Here is a 26,145-nt window from a genome sequence, read left to right on the forward strand (position 1 = left end):
GCTATCAAATCCATTCCAAGTCATAGTGACTACTCCATTGGGTTTCCAAGGTTGGGCAATCCTACTTCCGTAGTGTTACTGCCTCGGAAACCCAAGGAGGGGTCGCTATGAGTCTGGGCTGACTCGATGGCACATAACAACAACAACAAACCTTTATGGAAGCAGCTCACCTCATCTTTCTTCCATGGAGTAGATGGTGGATTTGAACTACTGATCTTTTGGTTAGCAGTCAAATGCCTTAAGCACTGCACCTTCAGAACTTCTTAGTTACCAGTTGCCATCGAGTTATTTGTAACTCATGGTAACTCCATGTTTCAGAGTAGAATTGTCCTCCATAGGGTGTCAGTAGCAGATTTTTTGGAAGGAGACCACCAGGCTTTTCTTCCAGGTCTAATAACAGGCACTTTAAATTGTTGAGGGATACTACCATTGAAAATGAACATGCAAGGAGCATTTTTATTGTATTTGATTTCAGCTCTGCCTTTCACCTTGTATAAATGGAATGCTCACGAAATACTTCGCTCTTAAAATAAATGTGCTATAAATATCATACCTTGACAATTTTTGAATCAAAGAAAAAAAAAATGAGTTCATAGTAGTTGCTCTTATCTTACCTTAACCACTGTTTGCAGAATTCTAGAAAACTTTTGTAAATTAGGTCAGACTGAGAGTGACTTAAGGTTTCTGTGAATGTCTGGAATTATTTCTGAATGAATACAAGTTATCTGCCCTTTCTAGGATTATGATCTTAGAAAATGCAACATACATCAATCTATACATTTAAAAAAAAAAAAGATTTATAGTGGTATCATATTCTCCAGCAAGCATATATATTAAATATATGCCATATAGCACTAATAATTTGACATAAGAACAAAGGTATACCATCGTCAATATTTATGGATATTTCAAACAATGAAGTTGTAGTGTATGTCCTTAAAATACTAGACTTGTTTTTATCCATACATTATACTGTACAATAGTGTGACTTCATAAAACTAAAAATATCAGCTAAATAGTAAACACACCTTTAATTAGCAATACTTTTACTTGGCTGAAAAATTTAGAAAGACATTCAGGGGAAATCTGGATCACCTACTTTTTTAATATTGCTGGGCCCAAATATTGGAGCAAATGTCTCTTTTTATTATTATTTTCAGTTAACTCCCCTGGCGAAGTATTATCCTTCTATAGCTCTTAGAGTAATATGCAAATATTGAATCACTTTTTTCATAACTAACTATTATTTTATTATTTGAAATTTTACTGAAGACTTTAAAGGTTTCAAAACCAAGCGTCACCTTAAATTAATACCTCACTCAACTTCTCTATTTTCCTGGCTCTACCTGCATCCCTTCCAACTCCAGTCTTAAAATAAATAAGTAAAAGGGAAGGGTGAATCTTGAAAGCAAGAAAATAAATTCTATCAAAACCAACAGAGTAGCTTGAAGAGTGTAAGTTGGCTATTATTGAAAAACTGACAAGCTAGAAAGGGGCATACTTTTTGCCTCTGTACTGACAAGGAAACTGGGGTACAGATGGCATGATTATGTGAATATTACATTCCCAGTTTCATGGAAAAAGTTGGCTGGTAGAATTTCTCTTTCTGCCATAATGTCACTGCCTTTCAGAGATACTATCCAGCATGAGGGAGCATTTACAAGAGAGACCACCTATGTACATTGTTTATATTCTTAATGAGTAGCATTTTGACTTGTGTTCTGTTAAAAGAATTAGATCACTAAAAAGATGGATTTAATTGCAAATGTTTGACATGGGCTCTAACATCAGAATACTCCTGTTCTAGAATGCACATTTATTAGGTTGTTAAAATACTTTCAAAAGTCATTGGAAATACATTTTAATTTCATTCCTTTAAAAGTTTTTAAATTTTAGGAAGAGGAAAAGAAAAAAAAAAGCACTAATTTGAAGTTGCTGGGTTGTTTTTTTTCCCACCTTAAAAGTCTTGGTTAGATTATTCCTAGGAAAACGTTACTAATGTCACTGATGTCTGACAATAAAGAAAACAATATAGATACCATTCATTCTATTCATAGTAATTTAATTCACTTTTAATGTATTCTAAATTTTGTCCTTTTCAATGGTTCTTGGTATTTAGTTATATCATTTATTTCTTGAAACAAGGAGCTAATTGTGTAAACTTTTGCAATAATAATTAAGAATCGCCATTATTATTATTATTATTACTATTATCAATAATACTAGTAATAATTGCAAGTAATGTTTAAGACTGTCAAATGACATTCTAAGATAATTACTGGATTCTCTCATTAATCCTCAGAAAAACCTGTGAATCACAGTTACCCAGTTGTACAATACAACTCCTATAATAATTATCATCCTATAATACAGATATTTCCATTTTTCACATGAGAAAGCTAAAGCAAAGAGAAGTTAAAGAATATATCCAGAGTCACATAGCTAATAAGTGGTAGACTTGCAATCAAGACACACAGAGTATGACTCTGGAAGTTATGTTCTTAAATACAACACTATATTGCCCTCCTAGTAAAAGAGAATGTCATCCATGAGATGGATCCCTATATTTTCCTGACAACTTAGAAAATTACCCTTTGCTGTAATTTTTTCTAATTTATTTCAGTAGACACCTAGCCCTGTCATTCTAATAGTAGAGCCCATCGACATTTGTAACATCTAAGAAATTAAGGGTAGTCACTGTCTTTTCTCTCATCCCCATCCCCAAGCCTTACCCAAACCTCCAGGAACTCCCGTAGTGACGGAGAGCACAGCTACAAGCATCACACTGACGTGGGACTCTGGGAACCCTGAGCCCGTCTCTTATTACATCATTCAGCATAAACCTAAACATTCTGAGGAACCTTACAAAGAAATCGATGGGGTGGCAACCACACGCTACAGTGTTGCCGGACTAAGCCCCTACTCGGATTATGAATTCAGGGTTGTTGCTGTCAATAACATTGGACGAGGGCCTCCCAGTGAGCCTGTGCTTACACAGACCTCAGAGCAAGCGCCATCCAGTGCCCCACGGGATGTCCAGGCTCGAATGTTGAGTTCAACCACCATTTTAGTGCAATGGAAAGAACCTGAAGAACCAAATGGCCAGATCCAAGGATATAGAGTCTATTATACAATGGACCCCACCCAGCATGTAAACAACTGGATGAAACACAATGTGGCGGATAGCCAAATCACTACCATTGGCAACTTAGTGCCCCAGAAAACATACTCTGTCAAAGTCCTGGCTTTTACCTCAATTGGAGATGGTCCTCTTTCAAGTGACATACAAGTCATCACTCAGACAGGAGGTAAGTCTGGTTCAAGGTATAACGTGTGGCAGGAGGGAGGGATTGGGACTAAGAGATGGTAAAGGGGGAGAAAAAAGAAAAAGGACAAAGATAGTATACATTTTAATTTTTGAGCTTTAGGACTTGAAATGAGAGGATTAAAAATAATTTTTGAACCAGCTTTAAAGGTACATAGTTCATACACTAAAGAAATGTTAAGAGAAGACATCTGAAAATGAATAGGAAGTAATGCCTGAAAGATAAAATAACTCTTTTAAGCAGTGTAAAAAGGGGATATGTTTAGCATGCTTTCTTTTTCACATGTACCCAAATAATTTGAAGACTTTCTGCGTGAGTTAGATGAATGATTCCTCCATGCACCATTTTGAGACTGCTCAAAATACTACTCTGGTAATGTAATTTTTTTTTAAAAAAAATCTGTTTTTCTTTGCAAGGTAGGATGGTTCAACATAAAGTTACAAATAAAACGTATAATCAAGGGGCCTCTGATATTGAAATGGCTTGTATTTGCCACCAATCTACATTGCTTAAAAATAAATATTCCCTGACTGGCTTTTTAGTTTTTCTAATGGCCTCAGTAGATGATTGGCAGTTGGCAAGGTATAAGATCACACTTTGGGACCTGTTTCACTCATTTTATTGGATTTTAGAGCAGATCCTAAACTATTTTATGACAAAAAACCTGGCCCTGTCAATGATTTTAAGGAGCTGTGGTGGCTTAGTGGATAAGGCACTTGACTGCTAACCAGGAGGTTAGTGGTTCAAACCCACCAACCATTCTGCAGAAGGAGGCCAGAGCAATCTACTTCCCTATTTCCATAATGAGTTACAGAAATCTGGTGGGAGTTGCTATGAGTTGGAAAGGACTCAATGGCAGTGAGGGCTTTTTTTATTTTTATTTTTTTGATTTTTCAGTATTTTCATAAGCGGCTAGGACTACCCAGGGTTCTGGTCTCTGATTCAGAGAGATCAGGTCTGATCTGATTTCGATATGACAATAGCTGCTTTCTTCTGAAGTGTATCCTGCATATCTAATGCCTCCTTACTTGATTCCTAATTGTGTTGGCTCCTCATAAACTTGCAGCAGGTGGTGAGTGCATTAACAGTACGTCATTGCCTCATTTTGAGAACATATACAAGAACCATATTATCGGAAATGGTTTCTATAATTGATAGGAGCAACTTTTTACTAATCCTGAAAATGAAATAATGCATTTTCTTAGGTGTCTGAACTAGAAAAACCTATGTTTGACTAGACTACTGCTTGTTTTCATGCAATGGGTTTTATATATTCTATGATTGAGTTTGTTTACCTACTTTCTCTGGACACTAGGAATCTCAGAACATGTTGACAACCTACCTGGCCTAATTTTACTTTCATGATGCTATTTGCCTCTCATCAGCTTGTTCATGGATTCATTATTTTCCCTAATAAATTGTATGAAGGCTAACTATAAAATATATGTTTCTTGGCAACTATATATAAAAACCATCCATTTATTTTCTCTGCTTGACTTTTGTAGTTCATCTGTATTTGTTTGCTATGTCATCAAGCAAATGGATAATTGTATCAAGACTGACAGAAAAAATGCTACAGGCTAATTCTACTATGAAAGCTTCCCCTTGGAAAATGTAGAAATCTGTGACGTACCTACTTTTTCTTGACTAAAAGTGATTAACTATTAGGAGGTTATTTTTCATTATACTATTTTAACAGCTCCATAACATTCAAAGATGATAAGAAAGTATACTGGAACTTATATTCCACTTGAAGCTTTTCAAACTTTGCAGCTGTGGTATTTTTAAAAGCTCTGGTCTCAGAGTGATCTGACCAGGGTTTGAATAACAGTTTACCATTTATTAGCTATACGACCATGAACAAGTAATTTCATATTACTAAGCTTCAGTTTCCTTGTCTGAAATAATAACTACCTTATGGAATCTGAAGGAGCAGTTGCTAACCAAAAAGGTCAGCAGTTCGAGCCTACCAGCCATTCTGCAGGAGAAAGATGAGACAGTCTGCTTCCATAAAGATTTACAGCCTTAAAAACCCTATGGGGCAGTTCTTCTCTGTCTTATAGGGTTGCTATGAGTCAAAATTGACTCAATGGCAGTGGTGAGTTTTATGGAATTTGGGAAGATAGGTTAAATACTGCATAAAAACATTTTATAATTTATTAAGTGATATAAAAACCAGTTGCTATTGAATCAGCCCTGTCTCATGATGACCCCATGTGTGTCAGAGTATAACTGTCCTCCACAGGGTTTTCAGTCTGTTTTTTTTGGAAGTAAATCACCAGGCCTTTCTTTTGAGGCACTCCTGGGTAGACAAAACCTCTAGCATTTTTGGTTAGTTGCCAAATGCCTAGGGACTATCCAGGGTTGCCCATAAGTAATATAAAATAACCACAATGACGGTAGCATCTAAAATATGCTGGGCACTATGCCATGAACTTTCCATGTCATAATTCCAATAATCCAGTGAGGTAGATAGGGAATCATCCCATTTGCCAATGATGAAATTGTGGCTCAAAGTAGATACCCAAGGGTCCTACAGGTCATAAGTGAAAGAGCAGAATTTAAATCCAGGAACCTTGAATACTTTGGACCACCATTATTTTTCAGATTAGTAATTTGTTGATGTGATAATATTACTTTTTATGCCTACTGAGTGTTCAGTACAAGAACTAGGGCAGGAGAGAGGAGTGCAGTACCTCATTTTCTCATGTCTTTATTTAGGAGTTACATTATTTGCCTCTGACATACTTGAGGTGGCTATTTGGTGACCCCAGTGCAAAAGTACATTAAGACATTTAAAGATGAAATATACTGAGTCTGCCTGAAAGAAATAGGAATAACTTTTTTCATAAAAGCTTATTATACTTGCTCATTAAATTTGGCTCTCAGTTTTCTAACCACAAATCTAAATAGAGAAATATACAATGTTTTTATTACTTTTATTTTCTGATGACAGGATGACTTAGTTTTCTAAGAAACAAAATATTTTCTGGAACTAAATTAAACTAAACATGAGTATTCTTCACACTCATGAGAATCCTTATATGTGGAACATTCAATGACAAAGAGCAATGCCTTCAGTAACGATTTATTGAAAACTATAGAACTGGTTTTTCAGACAGACATACCATATTTTGATTTTCTGCATTACCAGTAGAAGCCTGGTAGCATAGTGCCTAAGGCATTTGACTGCTAACTAGAAGGCTGGTGGTTCAAACCCACCAGCCACTCCTCGGAAGGAAGGTTGGGCAATCTACTTCCGTAGTGATACTGCCTCGGACACCCAAGGAGGGGTCGCTATGAGTCAGGTCCAACCTGACGGCACATGAAAACAACAACAACAACACATTACCAGTGGGCATAATGTAAAATTAAATCTTAATTCAGTTAAGGAAGTATTGTAAGGAGGCCAATAGAGGTAATGTGATCCAGGGACTCTGCTTTCTGATGGTCTGATTTAATTTAGTGACAGAACCAGGCAAATCTAGAAGAATGGGTCAGGAGTGTATCAGAGGACTTGTTCCCAATTGCAGTTTGACTGAACTCATTTTTAACATTAAGATGTTTCCAAGGACCTTCCTGTAATAATAGGTGTACGCTGAATTCCTATTGATTGAGAAGATATATAATTACATAATGACTTGCATGTGCCAAGATCAATAGGGTAAGAAAACCCTTCAAGATAGCACAATGATTCTATCTGTTCTATAGGCTTAATTAACAAAGACCATTTAATGTTGGTGGATACCTGCCAAATGCTATGTTAGTTCTGACATAATTAATAGCAAGCCTCTCCTTTTTCTTATTGCTGACTAGCTAATTCCTAGGATCATTCCTAGGCAAAAATATCAAACATTATAAAACATCTTTTAAGAAAGGTTATAATAAATTTAAGAATTTGATTATTTTTCTCTGTAATTTTATATATATCTTTAAGTCTCCTAAAATTTCCTGATTAGTGATATGGGTGAATTTCACAAGTATCTTTTAAGTTCTTATGTATTTTATCAGATAAATCTTTTAGTTCTACTTGTTCATTCATATTGGAAAATGTATCTTATGTGTGCATATATGGATAAGTATTTGTCATCATCAGCAGCATAAATATAAATCTATAGAGAAAGAAGACATCAGAGACAGGTGTATATCTATCTATCTATGTATATCTATCTATCTATCTCTATATATGTCTATATATATGTATATATTTTTATCAGTGTTCCCTCCCCTCCTGTCCCACCCTTAGTAATCAACAAAGAAAGTTTCCTTCCATATATAAATGTTTCCTTGTCTTTTTACAATAAGAGAAAGGTGTATTTTATATTTATTTTTTGCTAAAATGGCACTGACCTGCAAGATTGTAAATGTTGGTATCTTCTGGAATCAGAAAATTGCTCCCTTCATTATGTTATCTTTAATTTTCTGACATTAGCATTCCTATTTTTGTTTCAAATCAGACTCTAAAGAATCAGTATTTAGGATCAAAGTGAGTTTAAGAGGGAAGTCATCACTTGTGATTTTTTTTCTAAATTGCCTGTCTTAGAGAGTGATGTAAACTGAGGACTAGTGAAATATTCAATAAAGAGAGTTTTCCCCTTTTTAGAACTATTAGTGCAAATGACAGTCTTAAGGAATCAAGTAAAGGGTTTAGGTTACAAAAAGACTTTGATTCAGATAATGATTTTCTAGAAATATGGTCCAGTCTTCCATATCTTCAATACTTTTCACTTCTGGCATTCCTGGCGGGGGGAGGGGGGCGGCGAGGTGGAACCCATCACTATCATGTTGATTCAGACTCATAGCAACCCTTTAGGACAGAGTAGATCTGTGTCATAGAACCCTGAAAGGCTGTATCTCTTTACAGAAATAGTCTGCCTTCTCTTTCTATCACATCATTCTCCCACAGAGCAGCTGGTGAGTTTGAACCACCAATCTTTTGGCTGGGAGCTGAAAGCTTTTATCACTATGGCATCAGAGCTCCTTTCTGACATTAAAGTCATTATAATTAGTTTAAGGAGCTCTGGTGGCATAGTGCCTAACTCATTTGACTGTGAACCAGAGGGTTGACGGTTCAAACCCACCAGCTGCTCTGAGGAAAGAAGACTGAGCAATCTACTTATGTGAAAATATACCACCTCAGAAACCAAAATGGGGTTGCTATGAGTCTGGTAGTATCGTGGCTAAGGCACTTGGCTGCTAACCAGAAGGCTGGAGGTTCAAACCCACCAGCCACTCCTCAGAAGGAAGATTGGGCGGGCAATCTACTTCCGTAGTGATACTGCCTTGGAAACCCAAGAAGGGGTCACAATGAGTCAGGTCTGACTCGATGGCAAATAACAACAACAAATGAGTCTGAATTGACTCAATGGCAGTGAGTTTTTTGTGTTTTTTTTTAAATAATTAGTTTACCTTGAGATTATGTTGACTGTATGGCCGTTAATGGGAGCTCTGGTAACATAGTGCCTAAGGCACTTGACTTCTAACCAGAAGGCTGGAGGTTCAAACCCACCAGCCACTCCTCGGAAGGAAGGTTGGGCAATCTACTTTTGTAGTGATACTGCCTCGGAAACCCAAGGAAGGGTCGCTGTGAGTCGGGTCTGACTCGACGGCACATAACAACAACAACAACATGGCCCTTAACAACGAAAGTATTTATATTATGATAGGGGGGAAAAAAACCTCCCTTATTGGAAAAACACAGCCAGGAATGAATGGGGTATTGTATGTTTTTTTTTTCTAGTTATATAATTAGAATATGGGGTTGTTGTTGTTGTTGTTATGTGCCATCGAGTCAGCCCTGACTCATAGCGACCCCTCCTTGGGTTTCCGAGGTGGTAGTACTATGAAAGTAGATTGCCCAACCTTCCTTCCGAGGAGTGGCTAGTAGGTTTGAACTGCCAGCCTTCTGGTTAGCAGTCAAGCACCTTAGGCACTGTGCTACCAGAGCTCCTACTATGCTACTAGAGGTAGCAATTTTTATTTTACAAATGAAGTGTAAATAGAACTCTGACTAAAAAAATGTGACAAATTATATCTTTAAACATAATGCATTAAAATAGATGTTGCTTGGTGTTCATGCTAATTGAAGGCCTTCTAAAATTTTAAAGTCCAATCTGTATTCTCTCCTCTCTTTAGAAAGCATATCTGACAACTCCTTCTTCTAAGTGCTTAATAGATTTTTGGGAATATCTGCTGATTTATTTGCATATCCTTCAATACCTATAGGTTTTTGGAAGGAAAAGAAAAATCCATGTATACTAAATAAATAATAATGAATACTATCAGAGTTAAACCAACTGCCATCGAGTTGATTCTGACTCATAGTACCCTATAGGACAGAGTAGAATTTTCCCATAGGGTTTTCAAGGCTTAAATCTTTATGGAAGCAGACTGTCTCATCTTTTTCCCTCAAAGAGGCTGGCAGGTTTGAACTACTGACCTTTTGCTTAGCAGCCAAATGTCTTAACCACTGTGCCACCAGAGATCCTAAAGCTATGACATTTTGAGACAGTTGTGCTCTAGGGTTCTAGAACTTTATAAATCATTTCATTATGATGTCAACAACCTTATTTAAACAAACTAAAAGACTGATTTCGAATAGCCAGAATTATGAGCCCAATTTAAATGGTGCTACCTAAATAGTTTTAGCATTGACTAAAGGAGCCCTGCATATAAATGCAACTTTAATAAAATTTGACCTTCTTATTGATTTTTAAAGACAATTAAGAGTAAGATTGATACAGATGATTATGTATGAAGTACTTCCTTTGTCAGTGATATATTTGTGGCACTAAGTAATAGAATTCTAGTTTTAAGTTTTGTTCTGGTTTACTGCCATTAGAATTCTAGCTGTTACTTTTATCATTACTATTATCATTTATCAATATTCTAGCTATACACATTTTAAAACATGTAACATATTAAAGTAAGGTATTCTAGTGATAATGAGTTTTCCATGTTCATATCCACATCTAGAGTCTAAATTTGTATTCTGACTAATATCATCACATCCCCCTTGGTAATATAGAATGATTCCACTTAATTTCTGGATGCATTCTTTTCCTTCCTATGAATTTCCAGAATCTCAAATTTTCCTGGAAAATGTATGCTCAGTTAATTGGTAAAGAAAATACTACAAGATAGACAAAGATGCCAAAGAAGAAATAAGTGAAGGTAAAAGAATGACAGTAAGAAAGGGTGATGTGGAAAGACTTGAAAAATTAAAAGTAGAAATATCTATCCATTCATATGTTATCTATGCATACATAGATAATAAGTATATAAATGTGTTTTCTACATGAAACATGAATAGCTTAGAGTAGAAATATGAAATTGAATTCTATAGCTACAATATTTGGTATAAAAAGCTAATTGACAGATGATGTAGTACTCTCTGTGTGTCCAGATAGTACAGAGAAAACAAATATGACAGTCTGAAGCATCCTAAAGTCTTTTCTTATGCAAATGTACTATTGTCATTAGTAAGAGTATGTTTACAGAATTTAAAGAGAAATCCATTATTTTTGCAACTCTTTTCCTCTCTCCTTTGAATCTTCTGCATCATATATGGTTATTTAAAATATGGCAGAACAACCAGGAAAGAAGATACATTTTAGGTGACTCCTCAGTTCCAAGAAAATCTGAGTAGTGTCACCTGTAGGCACTGACTGAGCTCTTAGAGAGTGGACAGCCTGCTGTAATAAAAATGATTTAAATTACTGATCCATGTACTAAATGTAGTCTGTAGAAACCTTTTGTTTTATATAATTAAAAAAATCAATTAATTTACAATTATTCAAAATGAAAATGATTCACCTAGACAATTGATTATCAACTTCTAGTAAAAGTCAGAAGCTCTTGCAAGAATGTTCCTTCATGTCCACGAGGCCAAAATCTGCTGACAGCATACAGATGGTCCTGGTCCCACATGAGCTACTTTACTCTTTTAAGTTCTCTGCCTCACACCCCTGACTATTTGTGTTTTCACCACAAGTTTAACATGTCATCAATGACATTACCCTCAAAACCACTTAAAAGAAAGGGATTGTGGAAAGTTACTTCCTGTATTTTAGTTGACGAAACCTACCATCAAGTTCATCTAACTACCATTTCTTTGCCCAAGAGTAAAAAGGACAGTGCATCCCCAGATACATTAATGTACCTCTAATTCATAATTTAGAGAGTGCCAAGTAGTTGCTATCTAGTCATTTCCAACTCATGGCAACCCAATGTTTGTCAGACTAGAACCATTCCATAGGGTTTTCATGGCTGTGACCTTTTAGTAGCAAATTGCCAGGCCTTTCTTTCAAGGCACCTTTGGGTAGGTTCGAACTGACAACCTTTTGGTTAGTAGTCAAGCACTTAAATGCTTGCCCACCCAGGGGCTTCATGGAGAGGAAAGAAACTCTTAACATATACCCAAACAGAATGAGCAGTTCCAATGAAACTTTTGTCACTATGTAAGAGGGAAACATTGAGACCAACTGGAAATTAGTTCAAGACAAATTAAAAGCAAAACCTAAGCAGTCTAAGTAAGGAGGCATTAATTAAGTTTTCAAGATGTTTTCAGTCATTGTCACTTAATTTATGACTAGCATTATGCAGAGAGGAAATAAGTAACAAGTAATTGTTATCCTGAGGGTTGCCCTTCGATATTGTCCCATGTTTTTAATTCTTGATGGTACTGCATTCAGGTTTGGTTTGTGTCAGAAATTCTCACAAGGCAAAACTTTCCCAGACTTCTGGAAATAGGGGGAAGGAGAAGGGAATAAAACTGTAGAAAAGGAAGTCATTGTATCCATATGCATTAGTTTGAGAAGCCCTTTCATCATCTGAACATTAGAATCCAATCACGATTTCCCCATCTGTCTGATTATTCTCAACTTTCATTGGATGTTCCTGCCTATGATTTTGGTATTTCCTTTTTAGAAGTAATGTATTTTCCATTTATTGTACTATTTGTCTGGTTTTTATTTCCTTCAGTTCCTCCTTCTCTTGTTCCTTGATCTTTTATCTTCTTTTGTCTCTGCCTCTCAGTCTGATGTGGTAGATTCTCTCCTGGGCAGATACTTAAAAAAAAAAAAAAAAAAAAGGTACCCTGCTCAGACACTATGTTCCTGTGTTCCTGGAGGCATCAAATTAATATGAATCTCAAGACCTGTGATAAAAAAATGAAAGATAGAGAAAAGATGATGAAAGTAATTGCATATATGAAGCACTGATTATTGTGGCCTTAAGCATCAGTCTAGAGCTCTGGTGGCACAGTGGTTAAAGCATTTGGCTACTAACCAGAAGGTGGGTGATTTAGACCCACCAGTTGCTCCACAGAAGAAAGATTAAGCAATTGTTTCTGTAAAGATTTACAGCCTTGGAAACTCTATGAAGCAGTTCTACTCTGTACTGTAGGGTTTCTATGAGTTAAAATTGACTCTATGGCAGGGCTTTTTTGTTTTGTTTTGTTTTAAGCATCAGTCCAAACATAACTGTGTGCATATATTTACACATACACATTTACACACAGACACCCATACAGATACATAATCACATAGACATTAATGCAGACACATATAAACACACAGGTTGATAAACTAGACAGAAGAATAAAATGATCACTAGGGATCCTAGAAAAGCATTCTTGCAAACTCCAATAGACCTTTCATCTCTTTTTAAATAAGACATTTTTTAAAGTTATATTACAGAGAGATGATAATAAAAGGCAAAAAAAAAAAAAAAAAAATCTCCTGCAAGGCCTATTTGCCTGTGAAAATATTACTTCTGGTATTAATAAGATTGGTAAAATTATGATGTCCTACATCAACTACATTTTATATTATTTTATATGTATTTTTGAATGTCCATATCCAAGTTGCCACAAACACACTTTACATGCTCTTTCTCCTCTGCTGTGAAGTATTATTGTTCTAGTTTTCTATTAAATATACATGAGATTGTCATGTTAACTTGTGGGATTTTGGACGAATATTCACACAAAGCACACTGAGACATACCATAATGTCAGGGGTCATGATCATAATATTTAACAACCAGAAAGTCATGGATACCAACCATCAGGGTAGACATTGGCTGAGAGCAATGTAGCTATGCCAACATAAGCCTAGTGTATAATGAATAAAGGACAGCCAACCAAATCAAAACCACACTCACTGCCGTGGAGTCAGATCTGACTCATAGTGATCCCTCCTTGAGTTTCTGAGGCTATATCACTAAGGAAGTCCTACAGCCTTCTGGTTAGCAGTCAAATGCTTTAGGCACTATGCCACCAAAGCTCCAAGAGGGTAATTATTGATTAGAATTTTGGATTAGTAAAGCTTATTCTAGTATAACATTTGAGTAAGGAATTTTCACATGGATAAGCTTCCTATTATTTACTGTATCTCATGGATAGCTCTTCCATATTGTCTACTGCATGGATTAAGCAACTAATAAGAATGAGAACTGTTGATGACTTCTATTACAATTTAACCATATTTCTGATAGATGTATCCCATAAACATTTTAATTTGTGTAGTATTTAGCTTCATTCTACTTTGGAAAATATTATAGTTTAATAGACATAGTATATTAAGTAATTTAAGATCATTTAAGAATTAAAGTAATTATCTGTAAATGATGGAAATAACAACAACAACAACAACATCTCTTTTTCAGCTTGTAGACTGGTAAGAAAAACTGTTGGATGATTCTGGTTTCCTCTCAGTTTTGATAACGGAATGAAGGCAGAACTATATGATCATAATAAGCATTAAAGTTGAAAGTTACATGGAATGCTAAAGAATAAGTTTGCATCCAGTTGTAAACTAGTAATAGTTTATATTTACAAAGCACTTGTTATATTTTAGGCAGCATTCCAAGTGTATCATGTAAGTCATCTCATTTATTCCTCAAAACAACATTCTAGCGTACATCATTTTATTATCCTAAATAGAATTCAGAGACTAAAATATTCTATACCTGCTGACTGTCTTGTACAGGTGGTAAACTCCTCAGGGACAAGGACAGTATTCATAATATTGTCCTTGCCTTTTGAAGGAGGAAAATGAGCTTACTGCTCACAGTTTAGTTCTGACAGTATAAGACAGCTAGTTGTCCATTAGCTAATGCATAAGAATACATTTTAGAAGGGGTCTACATGGATGCACTCATGGAAGAGTTTATGATTACTCCTGGTGTGAATGAGCTCAATCCTTTGCCTCCCTGTTTTCAGTACCAGGGCAGCCACTAAACTTCAAAGCAGAACCCGAGTCTGAAACAAGCATTTTGCTTTCTTGGACACCTCCACGTTCAGACACCATTGCCAACTATGAGCTTGTATACAAAGATGGGGAGCATGGAGAGGAGGTAAGGCTGTGCTTCTCACCTGCTTAATCACTTGCTGTCCAAGGACACTACTTTGTTGTTTTTGTTAGGTGCTGTTGAGTCAGTTTGGACTCACAGCAAGCCCATGTGACAAGAGTAGAACTGCCCCCACAGAGTTTTCTATGCTATCACCATTATAGGAGCAGAATCACCAGGTCTTTCTGTCATGGAGCTGCTGGATGGATTTGAACTGCCAGGCTTTCGGTTAGGAGCTCAGCATTAATCATTGCAACACCACAGGGCCAATAGTCTACTTCTTTGCGTTTACTAAGTTCTGTTAAAAGGTCAACTACCTGCAGAGGGTTTTGGTAGAAAAGATTTGTCAATCAAAATAGGAGCATGACCAAAAAAACCCCAGAATGGTTATTAGAAGCTTTTTGGGGAAATAAAACAAAACAACTATTGCCTGTTCTTGAACTCCTTTGTATTCAGGTTTCATGAAAGTATCATATTATAGAAGGGTAGAAAACCCTATGAGGCTTGGGATTTCCTTTATTTCTCTTCTGCATCAATAAATATTAATAAGTAAAGTCACCCTAAGGCATATGTCAAAGGAACACTATATGGTAATGAAAGGCCTTAGTGACATTAATTTTTCCAGACTGGTTTCAGAAAAAGAGGCCCCAGAGCAAATACATGTATGTATGCTAAGAATCATTTGATACGAATGTGGGAAACTGGGTTTTATACACACACTAGAATTTGAGTATGCTATGTGAATGAAACAACAATAGATTATAGAAGGCATGGAAATTGTCAATAATTTACAGAAAGAGAAAAAAAAATGAATATAACATAGTTAAGAAACATACACTCACTCTTTCTAAGTGTTTTACATCTATTAACTCATAAATCCTCACTACAGCACAGTGAGTTAGCCACTATTTTCAATCCATTTCACATATAACAAAAAGTTAACTTTAAAAAGTGAAAATACTTCTGCCAAGGTCTCATAGTCTCACAATACCTTATGGTAGACTTGAATATGAATCTAGGTAGTCAGAATCTATTCTTAACCCTTAGGGTGCACAACTTTTGGAATGCATTTTGAATGGATTGTAGAAATGGATATTAATGTGCATTTAACATTTTCAGGATGGGAATGTATTATACTTAATGGATATAGTCCTTTAATTATTGTGAAATCCAGTGGGAAATATTAGCACAGAAAAGTTACTGAAATGATATGTGAAATCACAGTGCACACAAGTCATTTGACTGTACTGCTTAGCCTTCTTTTGGAGTCTCTGGGTGACACAAATGGTTAAGTACTGGACTACTACCTGAAGGGTTGCTAGTTTGAGTGCACATAGCATTTTGTATTTAATTAAAACTGATTTTCACACAGGTAGACAGCCTTAAAGTAATCACAGGAATGCCTTTTAAAAAACTCAAATACAAAATGAAGTATCATGAATTTACTTGTGGTACATAATTGTGGATGCTATAATAATTTAACATGTTCTTGTAAACTTCTGTTTTTGTTACATCTGTTTGAATTGACCAGACTCTCTACAAAATAGGTTTTAAATTGAGTGCTTTTACATTTATCTATCAAAGCCAATATAAATCACTCAGTTTATATAATTGAAATACAGATATACCTTAGAGTGCTCATGTTAACTTCAGTTATTGATGTTTTTAAACCAGTTGCCATCAAGTTGATTCCTACTCATGGTGACCCCACGTGTGTCAGAGTAGAACTGTGCTCCAGTAGGTTATCAATGGCTGATTTAAATTATCATTATCACCTAATTTACATATATATGTATACATATAAACCAAAAACACCAAACTCGCTGCCATGGAGTTGGATCTGACTCATAGTGATCCCTCCTTGGGTTTCTGAGGCGGTATCACTACAGAAGTAGATTGCCCAACCTTCCAAGGAGTAACTGGCTGGTGGGTTTGAACCTCCAGCCTTCTGGTTAGCAGTCAGATGCCTTAGACACTATGCCACCAGAGCTCCTATGTATGTGTGTGTGTGTGTGTATATATATATATATGTTTGTATGTATGTGTGTATATATATATATACACACACACACACATACATACATTACATTTATTCATATAAAATATATATGAATAAAGTAGAAGGATAATCTTGTGGGATAAAGGCAAGCAATAGATGCTTGAATGTTGACTTTGTTGTGCGGTGCTGGTGAGTTGATTTCTACTCACAGCAAACCCGTGCACAAGAAGGAAACATTGCCCAGTCTCGTGCCATCTTCACAGTTATTATTACCATGTTTGAGCCCACTGTTAAAGCCACTGTGTTAACCCATCTCGCTGAGGGTCTTCATTTTCACTGACCCTCTTCTTTACCAAGTATGATGTCCTTCTCCAGGGACTAGTCCGTTCTGACAGTATGTTCAAAGTACACGAGATAAAAACACACCATACTTGCTTCTACGGAGCGTTCTGGCTATACTTCTTCTGAGATAGATATATTCCTTTTTCTGGTTGTCCTTGGTATTTCAATATTCTTCACCAACCCTGTAATTCAAATACATCAATTCTTCTTTGGTCTTCCTTATTCATTGTCCAGCTTTCACATGCACATGGGCAATTGAAAATACTGTGGCTTGAATTAAGTGCATATTACTCCTCAAAATGACATCTTTGCTCTTAAACACTTTCTAAAGGTCTTTTGAAGCTCTGGTGGTGTAGTGCTGCAAAAAAGACAAAGAGGCCACATGTTCTGACATCCACAAGAGGAAGGCAGAATCACTATCAATAGCCCAAGGCCTATTCCTACAAGGCCAGACATGCTGTCTCCCTCCAGCCCTTTCACCAATCATTCCTCCCAAAGCACCCACAACCTCTCCTGGGTTCAATAATTCACTGCAGTGGCCACACAGAACTCACAGATTATGGGGTTTATTAGGGAAGCACCAGGCTACAATTCAAGTTCAGGAAAAACGCTCAGTCTCTCTCCCAGCCCACAGTCTCTCTTTTAACAGTCTCTCACAGTCTCTCTCCCAACAGTAAGAGTCCCTTGGTGTCTCACTCAGCAATGCGTATCTCTTTCAGGAGCGCTTGTCTCTTTTAGCAGCACGTCTTCCTCAGTCAGCAGTCAGAGAGACTTCTTCTCCCTCTAACAGGGCTCCTTTTGAGCCTGGCAGAGTGGCCAAACTAGCCAATCATAACATCAGAATTCTAAGCACCTGAGAGAGAGCAGGAACCTACCAGAACATTGCTTTTTGTTGTGCCCAACAGAAATACCCCAGGTGGATAACTTTTACAATCATGAGCTCCTCAGTTGCTCACAGCAAATCCCACCTCAGAGTTTACAAAGATTTATGGCTAGAAAAGCTACACTAAGTAATCTACTGCACTGCAGGTGCCTAAGGCATTTGACTGTTAACTAGAAGGCTGGCAGTTCAAACCCACCAGCCACTCCTTGGAAGGAAGGTTGGGCAATCTACTTCTGTAGTGATACCGCCTCAGAAACTGAAGGGAGGGATCTCTTTGAGTTGGATCCGACTCAATGGCAGAGAGAATATATATATATATATTTTTTAAGTGGTCTTTTGCATCAGATTTGCCCAATATAGTATGTTATTTGGTTTCTTGATGGTTGCTTCTATGGGCATTGATAGTGAATCCAAAACAAATTAAATCCTTGACAACTTCATTTTTTTCTCCATTTATCATGATGTTGCTTATTGGTCCACTTGTAAGGACTTTTGTTTTCTTTAAACTGAGGTGTAATCCCTAGTGAAAGCCTGAGTCTTTGATCTTCATCAGTAATTGCCTCAAGTCCTCTTCCCTTTTAGCAAGCAGAGTTGTGTCATCTGCATATTGCAGGCTGTTAATGAGTCTTCATCAGCCACTCAGTAGAAGGAAGACTAGGCAATTTATGTCCATAAAGATTTACTGCCTCAAAACCCAATGAGGTGACTATGAGTTTCAGTGGAATGGCAGTGTGTGGTTTTTTTTTTTGGTCAATCCTGAAACCTCATTCTTCCTCGCATAGCCTAGCCTTCTTAGATTATTTGCTCAGCAAACATGTTGGCTTTACAGTTGTTTATTTGGGAAATCCTGTTTCTTTTTTTCCTCTTGTTTGGTAAATTTAAAATTTCAGAAATCTTTTGCATTTGCCAGCTAGAGCACCCTAGGGTTATATTTGAATTCCCCTCGAGTGATTTCTGTTTTTGCGAACTGCATGTATTATTTGATTAAAAAGATAAGAAAAAGCCTTAAGAGTACTGATGCCATTACTATTACATATGACTTGTATTTTAAGGTTTACTGTGACTAGTATTCAGTCTGCAATTGACAACCCATAGACAGCTGTATTTTTGCTAAAATACAAAGGCAATTTTTAATCATTTCGAGTGACAGCATTTGATCAAAGAAATCTTACTTCAATAGCCCTGTATGACAATAAAAGTTACAGAAAAGATTGTGATTTTTTTTTCCCCATAGCTCGATGGCAATGAGAGGAAGTTTTAAAATTACTTGATTATTAATACAGTTTCATATAAAGTTCCCGATCTCCTTCAGTGGGTAACGTCTGACTTCTCTTCCGCCACAGTTTGGCAATCCTGGGTCTCTTTTTTGAACAACCGCATGTTAACTGTACGGTGAAACCTATGAAAGCTGGAACTTGATGGGACTGCCTTGTTTTTCCTGCTCTCTCAAGTTTTTCACCTTTGTCAGAGTACAGTCACCACTTTTTTACAGATTTGTATTTAGTGGAAAATATTTTGAGTTTTCCTTCTCTGACAGGTTTCTGACTTACATAAGTTCTGGCTTTCGTGGGTTTTACTGTCATCATTACTGTTGCAAGTTCAGGTCATATTTTTACCCCCTTATTTAGATTGCAGAAAATCATAGGAATTGAACATAACATCTGTTTAGCCACTGAAATCCCTCATATTGGGCCTACTTCATAAACATGGGCAGGTGGCAGCTTTATTGAGGACTTTGACAGCACATGTGTCTTGCAGGTAGAACACATTTGGTGGGAAGTGGCCTATGTATCCCTCTTATCTGATGCATTTGGATAGCTACATGAACCTCAGAAAGAACTCTATTTTCCCTGTTTTCCAGTTGCCTTCCTATTTTTTAAAATTTATCTTTTAAATGCTATTTTTGTTATGATTCCCTTAATAGACTCCTTGATACTCCATGTTGATTCTGTTTGTGGTTTTTGGATACCATTATAACCCTGAAGTCAGGTAGCAGATGTGCCAGACCTTATGATAAAAAATACTTATATATTTCCATGGATCATAATGAAGATGACTGAGTTCTCTTATTACTTACTCACAGCAACGAATTACCATTGAACCAGGGACATCTTATCGGCTACAAGGGCTGAAACCAAACAGCTTATACTACTTCCGTTTGGCTGCACGCTCTCCTCAAGGTCTGGGTGCTTCTACGGCTGAGATATCAGCTAGAACCATGCAGTCAAGTAGGTGTCTCTCTTTGCTTATTTTCTGCTGTTTTGTCCACTACCAGTTATTGCCAGTTTTCACATATACATCCCCCCATCCCAGCAAACAAACCACTAATACGCTTGAGTCATTGATCTCTATGCTAGTGAGCATCGAAGGTTGGGGCTTAGAATCTAACTATGATCACTGTTGGTTTCAGACTTGGTTCAAATTCTTCCACTTTCCACTTATTAACTCAAAAAAGACTTTAGAGCAGCTGGAAGAATTTTGTGAAAGGAAACAAATGAAAAGATATAGATAGGGCCCCCTTTAATGAATTATAAGCAAGCTGTGATTGAGAAAACTGCAAAATAATTAGAAAGGAGATTCACAGCCTAAAGAGGCAGCAAAAGATCCAACTTAATATCTTTTGAAGGACACCAATTGTAACTTTGCTAACAAATCAGGCTCGGTTTTGCCTACTTGTTCCTATTCGGAGAACAGCTCAATTCTTGTGACTGGTTATTAACTCAAGTAGTCCATGTGAAAATTTGGCACATTTACAGAAAATCTGTGTTGGGGCCAATTTAAGAATAATGGAATGATCACAACCATGTTCATGGGAGATTTGCAACCCTAAATTCTATTTTGTTTCCATAGGTTCAGTTTCTTTTTGAAACCATAGTTTAAAGCATAGATGTGTTTATCACAATGGGGGTTCATTGTACCTAGAGCAGATGGGTTTGGATTAAGTATTATATGGGAGGTTGTTTTTGGCTGGAAGTTTGGTGATTTATAGTACTAATAAAAACAATTAGTGTGTTAAATAATCATTTATTTTTAATTGAAGAGTTTTATGGAATGATTTTCTTAAGCTTTATTGTGTAATATTTTATGCCTTTTGACACAGTGACATACAGTTGATGTAAAATATGAATATGTTCAGTTTTGTAAAGAGGATTCTATGTTGACTTAATTTTTCAACCTATCAGCAAACATGAAATTTAGATCATTTTATCTGATGAATTTCCTTTCGTATAAGCAAGCCTACCATCCTTATCTATGGAATTTCAGGAAATTTTAGTGATGAAATTCATACTTCTTTTTCTTAAGGAAAATAGAATTCTGTGCCTTAATTCATTAGTGATTATAGCTTATTCCCATGAGATTTGCTAACCTTTAAAAACTGAAGCATGTAAATTAATGCCATTTCTGTATGTCTGCTTTGAATCCCAGGCAGGCTAAGACATAATACTGTAGAAAATTTTTTTTTTTTTTAATCAGGCATTTAATTAGGATAAATGTCACATGCTTCAATATGATATTTTTCATGGTTTATGAACCTCACTATTTTATGTAATACATGCACATAGTTAGAATGGATTTTTATAAACACATCAAGTTCATCTACTCCTTATTTTATCAGCATGAAAGTTCCATTGTTCCATATTTTCCTGCAGGACAGGAGGTCTGAAGGTAGTAATCCAGAGAAAAACAAATCTATTATTATTTTTTTTTTTAAAAAAAGAATTCACGAATGAGCTTTGCTGTTACATTAACAACTCAATTTATTATGAATAATGATAATGCATGTAAAAAAGCTTTATCATTTGAGATATAAGAACCTCTAATCAGAATCAATAGAAATGGTAGTCAAGTGATTTTGCAAATCTTATTCTGAATTGACAAGGCTGCTCTATGGGGATTCCTTCTCGTTGGTTTAGAGAGCTTTTCATTTTAATTCACTAAAATGATGACCACACAGCACAGAAATTAGGAAAGATTGCTAATCCTGTAAACAGTTAGATTCACCTGGCATTTCAGATATTAAGTCCAGAAAGTCTAAGGGAATTCTCAAATTACATATTTGAATTGAAAAAAAAAAACAAAAAATAAAGATTGATCACTGATTCCACCAAATAGATTACCTTACAAAGAAAAAGGATGGATAGATAGGTAGATAGGTAACCAAACCAAATTCACTGCCATCGAGTTGATTCTGACTCATAGTTACCCCCTTTAACTTTCCAAGGTGGAAAATCTTTACAGAAGTATATTGCCCAGTCTTCTTTCCCTGGAGTGGCTCTTGGGTTTGAACTGCCAGCCTTCTGGTTAGCAATCAATGCTTTAGGCACTACACCACCAAACTCTTTGGTGGATAGATAGAATTCCACTGCTTGTTCCTTTTAAGGAACATATACTGCTAAACTTTAAAAACAATTTATGATACTAGGTGAATTACTTTTTATTGCCTTTGAATTTAAAAAAATGAAATGTTTAATTAATTATAGGGAAAATCATTGATCAAAGGGAGACCAATTTTTTTTTTTAAATGGGCAGTAAGAAAATGTAGCATTTCACTCATATGAATAATTATGTATAAAGTGAAAGAACACTTGTACTTGTGTCCTATTCTTCCAGATGGTTCTTAAGGGTTTTTTTGTTTGTTTGTTTGTTTTAAACAGTTCTTTTGACTGGCTATGTTATTGACATATTGTAAGGGATAGATGATTATTATTGATTTTTTACCAAAATTTGCTGGTGGGCTTTAATTTTTCACTAGCAATGGTGTCTCAAGAAGAGATATAATATAACAGCTGAAAGCTGGCATAGGGTAAGTACAAGTTACAGTCAGAATCCACAAGCCTGACATTGCCCTCGGTAGGTAAACCTTAGACTCTGCATTTCCATCCTTCAAAGATTCTGCATGCTGACTATATGGGCTACGATCAGTGTAAGGGTAACGCTTCTCGTGTAAGGGTAACGCTTCTCGTTAAAACAGGTCAAGCAGGCTCAGGTTTTCAGTTAGCCATAGTGAAACCTTTTTCGATTGTTGGGTCTTTGATTGCCTTGTTGTTGTTTTATTAAAATTGGAACTTTGCAGTGACTGCAGATTTCCAGTTAAGAATCCCTTTACAAATAAATACTGTATATGAATCATCCTCATTCTAGAATGTGGCTGTGGCGGCTTGGAACAACATGTATGAAGCATCATCAGACTATTGAGTAATACAACTTGCACTCTTTGCAGCTTTCATGAAGCTGGGTAGTCAGTATAGTAGAGGGTGGGTGATACTGAGAGATTGTTTTAGAAGAAGGATTTAAATCGCAGGTAGGTAATTTTATTTGAGGTTCCATTATCTTGAGGTTTCATTTTCTCACATTCCCCTCACTCATTGTTAAATAATTATTTTGGTTCATTTATTCATTTTTTGGTTTATTCATGTGACTAAGCCAAGGTTACACAACTTTATCTGTAAAACTTTAAGTTTCAAAGCCTTATTTTTTTGTTTTGTTGGCCTTATCGTTCCTTTATTTATTTTTGCCTTTTCTTTTGTTTTATCATTTTGTTTTTCCAACCACTCCTGTCCTTTCACTCAAATCCTCCTTTAACTCACTACCAAAATAAGAGCCGTCAGCTCCTCCTCAAGACATTAGTTGCACCAGCCCAAGTTCCACTAGCATTTTGGTAAGTTGGCAACCTCCACCAGTGGACAAACAGAATGGCATTATCACAGAGTACTCCATCAAGTATACTGCAGTGGATGGGGAAGATGACAAGCCTCATGAGATTTTGGGAATTCCTTCGGATACTACCCAATACCTTTTGGAACAGCTGGAAAAATGGACTGAATATCGGATCACTGTGACGGCCCACACAGATGTTGGCCCTGGCCCCGAGAGCTTGTCCATGTTGATTCGAACCGATGAAGATGGTATGTTGCCTCCACTACGTCAGTTTGCACCCTCTGACACACTCTTGGTCTGCTGTCTTTTAATAGGCTAACAATATTCCTTTTTCTCTGCTCTTTTTTTTTTTTTTTTTTTTTTAAGCCCAGCATCGCTCCTACTTCAGTATTTTTGCTAAAGACCTGTCTTTGCTACAGCCTGGGTGTTTTTTATGTTCAATCTCAACACAGTTATTCACTTCCCTTTAAAAGAACAGTTTCCTACTTTGGCCTTGCAATCCAGCTTTTTCTCTTTACCTCCATCTAAAGTCTTCTATGTTTTTCGTGGCTCTTTGTAGTCACTTTGTTTTCTTATATTTTGAAATTAACTTTTCAAAACTGCCTTCTTATCTTCTTTTTGCCTTTTTGTCTTGCATATTTTAGAGACACTGATGCTCAGCAGTCAGTTTTTGGCATCTGTTGTATGGAATACCTTTGATATGAGAAAAAAAAAAGAGAAGATTATCCATATAATCAAGCATCTTTTTATTCTGCTATATACAAAAAAGAAACCTTTAAAAAACACACAGCAATCAACAACCAGTTTTTGTTATTATTTCAATGCTAGACCTCTTTGTGCTTTAATGCTTTGAATTTCAAAGCATCTTCCTTGGCTTTTGTACATTTTTACATGTTTTTCTATTTCTCTGATACCCTTTTTTTTCTTCCATTTTTTTTTTTTTTTGCATTGGTCATGTTTTTTGATCTTTTCTTAAAAGGTAGAGCAGATTGGTTGAGCATTTTCATTGGTCTGAAAATGTTTGTATTCCTCAAAGGAAACGTAGTGGGTCTACCCAATTTTTTTTTTCTTTTTTTTCTTTTTTTTTTAAAACCTAAGTAAAGAAAATGCTCTGACTGGGTGGGACAAGTGCCTATAATTTTCTTTTATCCAATGATGTTGTTCCAGTTCCTAGTGGTCCTCCTCGCAAAGTCGAGGTAGAGGCTGTCAACTCAACATCTGTTAAAGTCTCATGGCGCTCACCTGTGCCCAATAAACAGCATGGCCAGATAAGAGGATACCAGGTGCATTATGTGAGGATGGAAAATGGTGAGCCCAAGGGCCAGCCCATGCTGAAGGATGTCATGCTGGCTGATGCACAGGTAAGCCCCTGAAATTATCCATCTCTGTTTTTATGTGATGCATTTACCATACTTCATATCTTGAAATGCACCCAATTTTTAATTTTTGATATTATTATATCCTTGTACCAAATTCCAAATTTTCAGTTGGTAAATCACATTGATGTGGTGTAATTTCTAATTATTGTTGCCATAAAGTGATGAAGTGAATTGTGAAATGACACTTGGATTTGATGAAAAACATGTTACTGTTTTCTAAAAATACAGATTTTTAACTCTCGACAGCTATATCTCAGTTTGCATTTCTGACGTCAAAAATAGAGATTGATTTAATCAAACCAGGGTGAAAGAATTCTAAGCAACACTTAGCTGATAGGACCTATTTTCTGCTGTGCTAAAATTGGGTTGAACAAGGTTGATCTAATTTCTAAATGTATGGCATCTTTTACTGAAGAATTTCTTATTTGGGGAAAGGTACTCACAGAGTGTCTCATTTTGTACTTCTTTAACAAGTTCCTTATTTGATGGAATTATTTCATATCCTAGAAAATAAGCATAATAATAATGATGATAAAAATATTAGAGTTTTCGAGAGATTAAATGGGATCCCCTAGGTTAGGCTAAGTTAAAAAAAGTGTGGAGTCAGTAGTAAATGGGAAATTCTGTTGATCGTAAGATAGTGGTTTTCATCTATGGTATCACAACTTTGTTTTATAATCAGTTGTTTAAAATAGAGCATCAAATATTATGATTTTCAGAAATTAAAGATGATTTGAGGGTAGTCTCAGAATAAATCCATTTGTTTTACATGTTTCCCTGAAAGAGAGAGCAAGATTTGGATTTATAACTGCTGGCAATTATGTATAGCCCATGGACTATCTTACCTATGTTGTGCCCATGGTTTTGGGAGGTTATGAGTATCAGAGTGCTTTGAATAATATTGTTTTGTGTAAAAGTAAATAAAATTATAAACCAAGTTGAGAACTACTGCACCAGGTGTCAAGATTCATATTCTTGTCTCTGTGAAAATTAGAGGGCAAAATTCCTACGGTTTAGGGGAAGTATTTGTTCCAAAGTCTCCATTTATATCAACTCATGAAAGTGCTTCTGTTTCCTTCAGTGGCATCTGAAGCATTCTACCTCAAGGGATCTGGATTAGTATTTCACTTATCTAACCTGCATCCAGGAGCTCTGGTAGCGTAATGCCTAAGGCACTTGGCTGCTAACCAGAAGGCTGGCGGTTCA

General features: G+C 36.2%; 1 protein-coding gene across 1 annotated transcript in view; it reads left to right on the plus strand.

The window, feature by feature from the left end:
• Positions 1–26,145, plus strand: part of PTPRD (protein tyrosine phosphatase receptor type D) — a 463,281-nt gene that overhangs the window by 209,116 nt on the left and 228,020 nt on the right. The window contains exons 10-14 of the mRNA XM_042781300.1: positions 2,727–3,308; positions 14,551–14,684; positions 19,986–20,130; positions 23,503–23,808; positions 24,728–24,921. Of these exons, the coding sequence (XP_042637234.1) occupies positions 2,727–3,308; positions 14,551–14,684; positions 19,986–20,130; positions 23,503–23,808; positions 24,728–24,921 (1,361 nt within the window). The remainder of the gene's footprint in view (positions 1–2,726; positions 3,309–14,550; positions 14,685–19,985; positions 20,131–23,502; positions 23,809–24,727; positions 24,922–26,145) is intronic.

Source organism: Orycteropus afer, unplaced genomic scaffold (genome assembly GCF_000298275.1).
Source record: "Orycteropus afer afer isolate SDZICR_OR568_19922 unplaced genomic scaffold, OryAfe1.0 scaffold00102, whole genome shotgun sequence".
Classification (NCBI taxonomy): Eukaryota; Metazoa; Chordata; class Mammalia; order Tubulidentata; family Orycteropodidae; genus Orycteropus; species Orycteropus afer.